Consider the following 11,697-nt stretch of genomic DNA (forward strand, 5'->3'; position numbering starts at 1 on the left):
GACTCTATTACTCATTTCCCGACCTAACACGGGGTCAAAATTGAAACTGCAAGAAATTGCAAAACATTGATAAGAACCTATTTAAATGAACAAGTTTATTGACTTATGCAAGCTTCAGGGGGTAGGATTATTAGTTGCACAAAATATCGTATACGTTTCTGAGTCATTCATTATTGCATAACTACTATTAGTAGACTTCAATCACAGTCAAAATAAAATTTCGAAATTTCCTAATTGTCAATTATATTCTTGTCATTGAAATATGTACCATATGCATTGTCATTTTAAGCTTAAGATATGATGATTTTTTTGTCCTTATAATTATCCATTATACTCATCCTCCGAAGAAGCAATCCAATCGCCCTGAAAATTATTTGAAGCTTGTTATCAATCAGACCTACAGCACCTCATCGAAAAATTGCACAAATCTTATCCTCCTTACCAGCCATTTACACGCCTCAGGGCCAACCCACAAGATTCCTGATAGAAGAAATTCGGCAAAACCGAGTCCTACACCTGCCGCCACGTCTAGAAGGTGATGTCGCCTCAAAAGAACTCTTGATACCGTAACTGCCCCCGCCCAACCGAGGAGGAGGACTCTGAAAATGATCGACATTTCCGGAATTGCCCACTGCGTAAAGAACAAGGCGACCCAAACTGCTCGAGAAGCATGACCAGATGGGAAGCTGAACTTATCCACGCCACGGGTCATGAACATGTCGTCGTTTACGTTGCTCGATGGACGATTTCGACGAGTAAGCGCTTTCACAAAGCCGACCAGCATAACGTCATAAATTAGACCTTTAAAAATCGAATTGGACATTTATTAATTGGTAAAATACTTATCATGACCTTAAAAACTTTAGACTGCAAAGTTTAGACTTTTACCAAATAGAAGATTAATCTCGACTTCACGAGAGTCTATACTTCGCAGAAGATAAATCGATATAAGGGTCAAAGCAAACCAAGGGAGTCCGTGGCATGAGATCTATTAATTCAGGATAATTAATGTTTTTAGCAGTTATCAAAATACTGTCCCCAGATTATCATATTGATCTTATCTTACCTCTAATGCTTTCATGTAAGTTCGTCCAGCAGGAGATGCAACGACGGGAAACGCACGTTCAACCCCACTAACAAACTTTTTTGTCAGACTTATGTCCAAGTTTAATACCTTTTTGAGGGCAGGAGGAACTCGGTCAGAAGATGAAGACGTACCACCAGATGAAAAGGATGTCATTTTCAAGCTGGAGGATTTATTACCAAAATTTTTCTACAGTAAATAAATATTTCAAGAAATATATTTCGGTTCCCGATTCTCAATTTTAGTCAGCTGTGGTTAGAGCTGCTGGATCACCTTGAGTCATATTCGTTGTGTGTGTGTGTATGCATTGATGACTCAGTTTTTATGCAAACAACTTTGGAGACATGAAATGAAAACCACATTTTTTGATATGCTGCACAGATAAGAAATGTTCTAAAAAAGAACAGTGTATGAAAAGGTTTATTTGTAATCAAGTTGAAAAAAATACTTTATTTAATAGTTTACAAGTTCTTTTAGTAGAGTGGATGGGACTTAATTGAGAAGCATGCATGGACTTTCATATTCTGCATAAATTACAACAAAAAATCTATTTTACATACTGTTAAGTTATGAAGATGATTTATTTTTATTTCAATGTCAAAGATTTTGCCAATCGAATTGATCAACGGTGATCTTAACATGTACAGTATTAGCTACAGCAGTACTAGTACACATCCATGAAATGCTGATTTTATCAATCATTGTAATTTATGATTGCTTATTATAGTTTCTAATTTCACAAAATCTCATAAAATTCAATTTGAGACATTTTCCAGAATTTTTATGATCGCAAAATGCATTTATAAAACGGACGTATGAGTCATCAAAAACAACAACACCCACTTGACTCTTGAGAGGTTCAAAAATGCAGTTGACTTTGCAGGATATAGCCAAGCTTATCGACCATCGTCAATTTTTATTCAGTTTTGCCGTGTGCATTTAGAGAAGTTATCTGTCAACTGTTTTGGGTGTTATTATGAATGAACGGAGACAATCAACATGGATTATTGATCTTTTTACGGCCAGTAACCTTCATCGGAAATGTGAAGATTAAATAAATAACAACATAATTAACATAAACTCGTATATGCAAATAAATCACATGAAGTAATGCAAAATTCAGGTATAAGCACATATCACGACAATGTTAATCCTATTATCGGTTAAAAATCAATTCCGCAGTGTTGAAGAACACAGCGAAATCCCAGCAAAAGTAATGTAAAGTTCAAAAACTTTGATGCGCAATGAGAGCAAGACAATGACATTTTTTGGTATAAAAAGCACCCAAACTTTGCAGAAGAGTATCATTAACTTCAAAGAAATAATAACTACAACTTCAACCAAATAACAAAACCTATTAAACATTTTCACTCGAAAATGAAGATACTTCTAGTACTCGCACTTGTCGCATTGGCGCAAGGCCGACCTGAAAATGGCGACAAAATCGACTATCGTCTCCTCCGAGCAGCCAAACAAGCCGAAACTGCCGACATTTTCGTCACCTTTCAAGAAAGCACGGCCAAAACGTTACAAGCGATTGAGGACACCCGTTTCGACACTCGAGAAGATCGACTTGACGCCTTGAACTCTGCCCTCGTCCGGCTCGCCGGCCGTGTCCAGTCCAACGTCCTGTCCTACCTCCAGGGTCGATTCGAGTTCAAATCACTGTGGATCACGAACCAGGTTTACGTCAAGGGAGCAACGTTGGACTTGATCATGGTCCTCGCGTCCTTCAACGAAGTCAAGAGTTTGGAGTTGGAGGAAATCATTGAGCTTGACACGATCGTGGAGGGGCCAATTTTGCGTGGAAGACAAGATCCATCGGGTGAATGGGGCGTCAAGATAATTCAGGCGGCCGAGGCTCGTGAACTTTTGGGGTCCACGACCAAAGCGTCGCAAATCGTGGTGTCCACAATTGACACTGGAGCTCGTCACACCCACGAAGCCTTGAGAGGAAATTGGGCCGGAGAATACGGATGGTTCGACCCCTACGATGCCAACGCATTGCCCATGGACATCAATGGTCACGGGACACACACGACTGGGACGATCTGTGGCGCTGGAGGCATCGGAGTCTACCCGGACGCTAAATGGACTTCTTGTCGTGGATGTGCGACATCGTCTTGCGCCCAGAACGCTCTTTTGGCATGCGCCCAGTTCATTACGTGCCCAACGCGTCCAGACGGAAGTGCCCCAGACTGCAGCAAGGCCCCACATCTCGTTTCTAATAGTTGGGGAGGTGGTCGCGGAGCTACTTGGTGAGTCTAAATTCAATTAAATTTACTTTACTAATGCCCAGTTCTTTATGACTATTTTGAATTTTTCAACTTTGCAGGTTTGATGGTGCAATTGCTGCTTTCCACACTGCCAATATCATCCCTCTGTTCTCCATCGGAAATTCAGGCCCATCCTGCAACACGGCCAACTCACCCGGAGATAGAAACGTGATTGGCGTGGGTTCCACCACGGTTGACGACGAATTGTCCTCCTTCTCCTCGGTCGGCCCTACAACCGATGGAAGAATGAAGCCCGACATTTCTGCACCAGGATCCAACGTCCTTTCCGCCTACAATACGGCGGATGATGCTTATCGAGCCCTCTCCGGAACGAGTATGGCCTGCCCCCACGCAGCAGGATTGACCTCTCTGCTCCTCGCCTACAACCCGAACATCAGCTTTGGCAATGTCACGGCCCACATGCGCGGTGGGGTTGACCAAGACCTCGTCGACATGGGAAAGGTCTGTAGCGGAGTTCCCGACAACCAATTTCCCAACCATCATCACGGTGAAGGCAGGATCAACGCCTTCAAGTCACTTCGACGACTAATTGATGCCTCCAAATAACTGATATCGTTTTCATGACTGTATATTCAAGCTGTACATTTCTTGTATCATAACAATTTTTTACCTGATTTTGACCAAAAATAAATCTTTTCTGCAAGCAAACTTCTTGTTCTTAAGTAATTATTTCTACTGGTGAATCAATTTGTTCTATGTAGGAGTATGATTTCGTAAACTATTAAGATATTCATACAATTTGTGGCCAAATCTTATTATTTTTAACGTGACGTTATTGACGTTATTATTAGCTTTTAACTTTCACCTATTGCACTTTTACAAAGGTGTACACTTGATGCTAATACGCGAAAGACACTTCCGTAAAATGTGCGAATCTTAATTTTTGCACTTATTAAGCAATCATAATCCCTCCCTCACCTTCAGAAATGTAGTGCAACTTCTTATCCATGTCGAAGTTTTGAACGCCTTCACACATTTGACGAATGGTTATGAATTACCTAAAATATAGTCGAATATGTAGACTTACATTATCTTAGTCACATATGCAATAAAACTAAATTAATCACATTTTGGCTACTCATTCCTCAAATATTCATCTCCCATGCACTTCCGTCCATGTCAAGAGCCAATAACCTACCGATATCTCATCATCTCACCTTTCTCTGGGCAACTGGTAAGCAAAATCTTAAAATTTAATGCATATTTTATCTTAAATTTTAATAGAAAGAATCAGGAGAATTAAGTAGCACCTTAATGTACACCTTAATGTACACTGACTGCATCAGACCCTAGTCTCATCTTGCCTCATAGACTGCATCAGATCCTAGTCTCATCTTGCCTCATAGACTGGATCAGACCCTAGTCTCATCTTGCCTCATAGACTGCATCAGACCCTAGTCTCATCTTGCCTCATAGACTGCATCAGACCCTAGTCTCATCTTGCCTCATAGACTGCATCAGATCATAGTCTCATCTTACCTCATTGACTGCATCAGTGGATTGTTCCGAAATATTTCAAGATATCTACACGGAATCTGGTAATGCATGCAGCTTTAATGCCATCCCTATTGAGACGGTATGCTTACACCTTGTACTCACATTATATACATATAATGTCAATGATTAATTATATTTATTACTAATCAATTCTAATTTTAACAGTGACGACACCCCAACATCAATTGTCATCACATACATGGAAGCTGCCTCCGTCCGAGTGGTCACTGTAAAACATCGCTTCGACTGGGTTGATCAACTTGATAGGCAAAAAATAAAATCTATATATTTCTTACTTTCACTTACTGCTTTCTCTCATAAATATGCATCCAAACCTTTCACCATTAAGGATTACATGGGGGAAATTGGGGATTAACGAGGGGTGTGGGACTCTTGGACTTTGGGAGACTAATTTTCTCCGTGATTTATCCGTCATCACTGGCCACCTTTCCTACGTGGCGAAATGCTGTTGGTGTTCCCGACCAGAATGATAGTGATGATAATTATGTTCGCAAGGTGTGTGATGGGTCAAGCTTGTTGCTGTTAATCTACTCTAATAAAGTGTTAGTATGATCCCTGGGTCCCTGGGTCCGTCTTCGCAATGCAAATTGCCCCATACAGTAGACAAAGAAGGAAGCGGAGCAACCACTGCATGCATGCACTGCACTGCATGAATAAATGAATACATGAACATGTACACCCCACATACATACATCACTCATCAATAGTGGTTATCATGATAAGTGATCGTGATAAACACTGTTAATTAATTATTTTAGTTTGAGAAACTCTACCCACAGCGAGTGGCATGTCAATTCGAATGTATTTTTGACGCTGAATCCAACGCCGTCAATGGTTTTGACCTGCGAGGCCCCCGTGACCTCGCCGTGACCGTGGTGTCCAAATCTGGCTTATTCGTGATGTCGCATATCAATTCGAATGTATTTTTGACGCTGAATCCGAATCCGTCAATAACTTGGCGTTAATTGTAGAAGTTAACGGGGTTTATGGAACTTAACGGGAGCGTGAAGCGTGGGAATTTAAATAGTTAGCTATGCAGTTACTCCCACGCGACGGGAATTTAAGTAATTAGCTATTCAACTACTCCCACAGGGGGGAATCAAATTTTACTGTGACCAGGTTAATTAAAATGCAGTATGACTTGGGCAAACCCTCAGTCTGATGTATGTATGTAGTATGACAAAGTCTCCACTGGGAATTATTTAAAATATAGTATGACGGATTTTTCGCTTTGGGCACACCCCCCACTGGAACTCTAGAATCCGGCCTTGGCCGGGCTATACGCTAGTTTTGTAATGATTGAACGAGAAAAGATTTTGGCTTAACTTTGATTTGACAATTACAGCTCATGCTGGATAGTTGGAACAATCAGATTTTTATGAATATCAAACAACGACTGCAATCCTCGGCGATGTAAGTTTATCTTGAGAATCTTGTTTATCTTGTTTATGAGAAAAACACCATATTTAGTTGCAAATATGAAACTATTTTAACGCTGAGAGAACAGAACATGTTGTAAGTGTGTATTTATAAGTATTTATAAGAGAATTTGTAAACTGTAGAACCATGTATGATGCTTACTTAAATTAACTAATGTTGGTAGAGTCTCCTTCTCTAATTTATAACATGAGATGTTTTATTCGTATCACATATTATGATAAGATCAGTTTAATAAATACTATTATTATTATTATATCAGTGTAGTTTTGAAAGCAAGTTCATCAACAATGTGTGTTAAAATCGCGTACATTCATATTACATATTCATTGGTACATACAGCAAAAATTTGGAAAATATCTTGATACATATTGTTGCAAAGTGTAGAACTTTTACGCGGCATCTTCCCAATTTTCACCTTCTTCGTCGTCGTCGCCATCGTCGTTCCCTCCACCTCCGAGCGGATCAGCGCCGATTCCAGCAGCAGCAACAATTCCAGCAAGATCAGCCACATTCATCTCGACTTCCTCCCCCACTTGCAAGTTCTGTCCTCCAGGGACCCCAGCGGCGTCGTTAATCATGTCCATCACGGCGGCAGGAGGGTTGACGACCGGCACGATGGCAGCGATCTGCGGGGCTGGCCCTGCAGGGAGTCGTCTCCAATTGCGGTTGAAAAGTCCTCCTCTAGCAACCTAAAATGGATTCAATTAATTAATTAACCTTTTAAAAACGGATTCCACCAATAAGGTGGAGGGCGATTTCGATCTCTTGGCGACGGACTACACCAATAAGGTGTAGGCCAAATTTTTCTCGTTGGCGACGGATTCCACCAATAAGGTGTATGGTTACAGAATTCCGTTGAGACCGGGCTACATCAATAAGGTGTAGGAAAAAATAAAAATAAAATGACCGAGAAAATTTTCTCAGTTCCATTCTTTCCTCCTTATTTGTCGTTGGTTTTTCTTCAAGCCTGAACTAATTTTTTTAGAGTTTAGAGTTGTAGTTGTAGTGGGGGGAGGAACTCGGAGGAAGTGCATCAGAGGTCACGCCGCGCCCCCGAAAAATTATCCAACATTGGCGCCGCTAATAAATTGGTCGGCGTTGACCTCTGACCTGTATCATGTAAATATGATACAGTTCATATTTTTTTAAAATTATCACAACGTTCTCTTTAGCTAATATATTCGCAATAGTGTCACCACCGATCGGAACAAGTCACAGAACACTGAAGGACAAAATTATAGCTAATAACTTGTTTAAAATATAAAATGCATCCCAAAATCAGTGTCATCAAATTGATGACATGAATGATGACGATTTATTCGTTTAGTTTATTTTTGTAGTACTATCAAAATCAAATCCGATCTTTTTATCAAAATTAATATCGTGTGTTCATTTGGTTCAGTTGCAATTTCATGTTAAAAATGTATTATGTTCTAATTTTTGTTGTCGAATCAGTTCCAGGTCTCTAATAAATCATAACTGCATCAGTAGAATATTCAAAATCGGTTTGCATTAATTCAGTCCCCAACTGATTTTATCACCGCCCCACAAGTCGGTCTCAATGGTATTCTGCCCCCAGTAAATCCGCCCCCAAATGCAATAGAAACCATTTTTAATTCCGTTTTTAAATGGTATCCAGGTCAAAATTAATTAGTTTTTATAAGGTTAACTTTCAATTCTGGCATAAAACATTTTTTCAAAATATGCAGTACTTTGACCTCCGTTCTTCCAAGGGCTAGGATTTTCAGGGTCATTGCACCCATGAAAAAGAGGAGAACCTACATCGAGACGGCAAATCCTACGAAAATCATGTTTTGTGAAGAAATTAACTGTTTATAGCTGTCAAAATACATTGTTTTCACAATTTAAAAAAAAATTAAGAACAACTTTGACAGCGATAAGCAGTTAATTTCTTCACAAACTTGCATTTTCGCAATACTTTTGCCTTCTCCATGCAGATTCTCGTCTTTTTATGGGGTCAGCGACCCTGGAAATTCGAGCCCCTGATAAGAACGGAGCTCAACGTAATGCAAACTATTTCCCCACCCTTGCTAACTTTCCTCCTTCAAAATATATATTTTTTAATCTCACCTTCCTAGCTTCAGCCCTGTAACGCGTCATCAGATCTGCATACCGATTGGTATAAATCGCTCGTGTCGCCGCATCCAGTGCGACCCAGCGATTCGATGCGTATCTTGCTGCAGCTTGAAAATCCATCGCAGCCAAGGTCCGTTCCTCCTGTTTCCAGAGGTCCTTCAGGAACAGCGAGTAGGCCGTGGGAGGTCGTCGGGTGGCCTTCTCGTGGTCCACCCACCGCTGGACGGCACGTTTACGATTCAGCCGCTCGGGTGCATTCCTCCTGGCCCAATTGTTTTTTTCATTTGCCGTCAGGTGGTTCCAAGCCTGAGCAGCGGCACGGAATCCGTTTGGTCCGGTTTGACCAGTTACTCTTCGCTGTTCTCGAACGAAGAGGTTGAAGCCAGAAGTAGGTCGTGGAGGTCGTTTGGGAAGGGTTCGTCGGATTCCGGCGGCGTTTCCACGAGGGCGTTTTCGAAGATTGCGACGAGCTCGAGGCATAATTTTGAGATGTCTTAAGAAATGTAGAGTCGAATCAGGTTTGGCACTTGTTCTGAAGGAAATACTTCTTGAGCACGAAAGATATGAAAAGTCTTGAGGATTATTTTTGGAGAGCGAGTTGTTGAGTTGTTGGAGATTGCAGGGCGAATGAGAACTTGAAATTTTTTTGTCTGGAAATGATGTTGCATTTTTTAGTATTTAGTGGCAAGTTCCGTTGGTGTGGGAACGACGGAGAGATTTTTAAAATTTATTTGAAGAAAAAACTCGATCATGCGGCATCAATAATGAGAGCTGTTCCCAGTCAACGAGGACTGGGAGGAATTATTTGATATATATTTTAAATGATAACTCATTTTATTTACAAAAATCTTGAAAGGGACCGAATGGTGATCTCGGACGCCTATAAAGGTTTTCCCAACCCACCAACATCGGGTTTTTCCTCTACTCCCCAATCCAACTAAATAACAATGGAGGTCTCCCAATGTATGCTCACAGATTTTGACCAAACTGGTGTCAATCGATCACAGATTTAATTAGTATAAAATTTGCAAATAGCACTATCTGCCAATGTGCAAGTTTGGCGGAGATATTTGCATAAAAAGAGCGCAGTAAATTTGGAAAGTGTAAAATTTTGCCGACCTTAGCAGAATACTTAGAAACTTTCCACTGAACGATATTGAGTAGGAATTAAATTTTATTAAAGTCTTTTGAAATAAATTCTAATTAACAATTCGGAAATAATATCATATTTAATAACATGAAATTTGTATGATCACAAAGTCGTTTTCAGAAAAGAAATATAATTCTAATTAAGAAAATGTTGAAGATTAGATGGATAGAAGAAACTTTTACATTAATAATCATTCCTAATCTCACAACTTTTCGCAAGTAAAATACAAATCAGCAAAGTGCCCCCCATTTAACGGTTTAAGCAGATCGCGTCATAAGCGAAAGTTGTAAAATGTGAGATAATTATTAAGGGGAAAGTTTGTAAAATTATTTTCGGGTATTTCTTCGAATCCCGTCATAGTTAGGCCGAGTGCTTAACCCACTTCCGCATCCTCCAAGGCCTTCCGGACCCCAGCCACGATTTTTTGCAGCTTGGCCGAACTGTCGACGTGACCCATTCCATCCTTCAATTTTATAATAAATTAGACTTTTGAATATGAAAAAAACATGAAAAATTTGATTCTCATATATTTTTCATTTTTACCTTCTTGGAATGAAGTAGGGGTCCTCCTACGATCTGGACTTCGAAGTACCCCGATGTATTTGGCGTCGGTTCACCAGTCTAAAAGACGTAAAAAAGGAAAAATTATGAAAATATGTACTCCTAAAAATTTAGAAAAACTATCAATTTCATTTCAATTTTTCTTCCAACTTACAATATTCAACTGCTCAGGGAAGATTCGTTCGAGCTCCTTTTTCAGGCTCTCGAACTTGGGTCGGTACCCTCATCCTCCGCTAAATTAATTATTTTACATAAGCGTCATGATTTATAATTTTCATATAATTTTTGCACAATATTGAATACTTAACTTTCACGTACCAGTAAATAACGTGGACTTTCACTTTATTCTTCCCCATCGTTAAAATGTGCACCGTTTGTCTGTACGGTTCTGCTTCCAAGTCTGCCGGACTTGGATTTAGCGACCACGATGAACCTATTTTAAAGGATTTTATTATAAATCTGTTTTAAAAGGATAATCCAAACTCCAGAGAACGAAAGACCAACTGTTCTCAAGCGGATAATAGAAATGGGCTGCGTCGTATTCGTGTAACAAAATGCAATCAGGAACGAACAGGTATTGAATATGTATGACTTGCAATATTTGTGATTTAGTACGCCGAATGCATGACAAAGCTCAATTTTTAACCTTAATGGATTGCTACAAAGCATAGTTGTACCTATGTAAATTTGTGTATTGTATTACCTATGGCTTATGCAAATATCGTAGGTATTTATAACCCAGCTGAACAGTGTATACTGCTGGAAAAAGTGGATTTTTTTTACTAAGCGGTATATGCCCAACGTGTTTTACGCAGTGGGGAATAGGATTCTTCTTAACACGTAGCAAATTTGACACTTTTTTATCCAAAAATGATAACCTTATTGGTAATGAGTAATGGGAATGATGAAACTAAACACACAGCATATCGCAAATCAATATGAAACGTTGTGATAAGAAGAATAAATTGATTTGTGCTTATCTGCATATGAATATCGTTCTCTTCATAACTAATTAACTGACAAATGCCAAATGTTTCATATTTCATATCATATTAATCCCATTTTTCTCAGGAACAAGATTTTTCCATGCAATTTTTCCAAGGGAAAGTCAACTTTCACTTTTTCCAAAAAATTGTAAGACTTTGCTGCCGTTTTTGCAAAAATACGTTAAGGGCCCGGGGGAAGATTTACTTGATTTTATGTTAGCAACAATAATTGCCAGGGCCCCAAGATTATTATCGCTCTGTTAGGTTACGACCACAATTAATTGACACTGTTTCTATGGGACACTCACGTTCAAAAGCTTTGGTTTTGTCACTGCTTTTGAAAAAGTTTCCCTCAAGTCCCTCAAGTTTTTGAAAAAAGTTGTTTCTTTTGTTCCATGGATACTCAAAATGCAATTCCTGCCATTAATTTGGCAATTCTAAGCCAATTTGTCCTCACTTTACGACCAAATATCTCCACTGCATAAGAGGGCAGATCGTCAAAAAAAACTCAAGTAAAATCTAAAGATATGATTAACGCATTAAACATAATTTAAAAAATCTGCC

At 39.5% G+C, this 11,697-nt stretch overlaps 3 protein-coding genes and 1 long non-coding RNA gene across 6 annotated transcripts; 1 reads left to right on the forward strand and 3 right to left on the reverse strand.

Annotated features, from left to right (window-relative positions):
• Positions 1-80: 80 nt before the first annotated feature.
• On the reverse strand, positions 81-1,384 carry LOC110853917 (phospholipid phosphatase 6). Its single transcript, XM_022102279.2, has 4 exons — positions 1,067-1,384; positions 889-988; positions 443-801; positions 81-363 (listed from the first exon to the last, which is right to left on the reverse strand). Exons 1-4 carry the CDS (start codon positions 1,238-1,240, stop codon positions 322-324), a joined length of 675 nt encoding a protein of 224 aa, XP_021957971.1. The 5' UTR covers positions 1,241-1,384; the 3' UTR covers positions 81-321.
• Positions 1,385-2,393: 1,009 nt separating this feature from the next.
• LOC110854299 (bacillopeptidase F) lies at positions 2,394-4,029 on the forward strand. Its single transcript, XM_022102729.1, has 2 exons — positions 2,394-3,342; positions 3,420-4,029. The coding sequence occupies exons 1-2, from the start codon at positions 2,462-2,464 to the stop codon at positions 3,925-3,927; spliced, it is 1,389 nt and encodes a 462-aa protein (XP_021958421.1). The 5' UTR covers positions 2,394-2,461; the 3' UTR covers positions 3,928-4,029.
• A 2,547-nt stretch (positions 4,030-6,576) lies between these two features.
• LOC110854357 lies at positions 6,577-9,049 on the reverse strand. The gene is made up of 2 exons (XM_022102787.2): positions 8,431-9,049; positions 6,577-7,028 (listed from the first exon to the last, which is right to left on the reverse strand). The coding sequence occupies exons 1-2, from the start codon at positions 8,914-8,916 to the stop codon at positions 6,729-6,731; spliced, it is 786 nt and encodes a 261-aa protein (XP_021958479.1). The 5' UTR covers positions 8,917-9,049; the 3' UTR covers positions 6,577-6,728.
• Positions 9,050-9,592: 543 nt separating this feature from the next.
• Positions 9,593-11,003, reverse strand: LOC110854002. Of its 3 annotated transcripts, none has more exons than XR_002548285.2 (5): positions 10,851-11,003; positions 10,466-10,580; positions 10,302-10,380; positions 10,130-10,207; positions 9,593-10,049 (listed from the first exon to the last, which is right to left on the reverse strand). It is a non-coding gene; the product is annotated as an uncharacterized LOC110854002 (long non-coding RNA). The 3 variants fall into 3 exon arrangements; XR_004835609.1 differs by lacking the exon at positions 10,851-11,003 and adding an exon at positions 10,825-10,843; XR_002548284.2 differs by lacking the exon at positions 10,851-11,003 and having other exon boundaries at positions 10,466-10,744.
• Between the last annotated feature and the right edge of the window lie 694 nt (positions 11,004-11,697).

This window comes from Folsomia candida, unplaced genomic scaffold, assembly GCF_002217175.1.
Source record: "Folsomia candida strain VU population unplaced genomic scaffold, ASM221717v1 Fcan01_Sc009, whole genome shotgun sequence".
Taxonomy (NCBI): domain Eukaryota; kingdom Metazoa; phylum Arthropoda; class Collembola; order Entomobryomorpha; family Isotomidae; genus Folsomia; species Folsomia candida.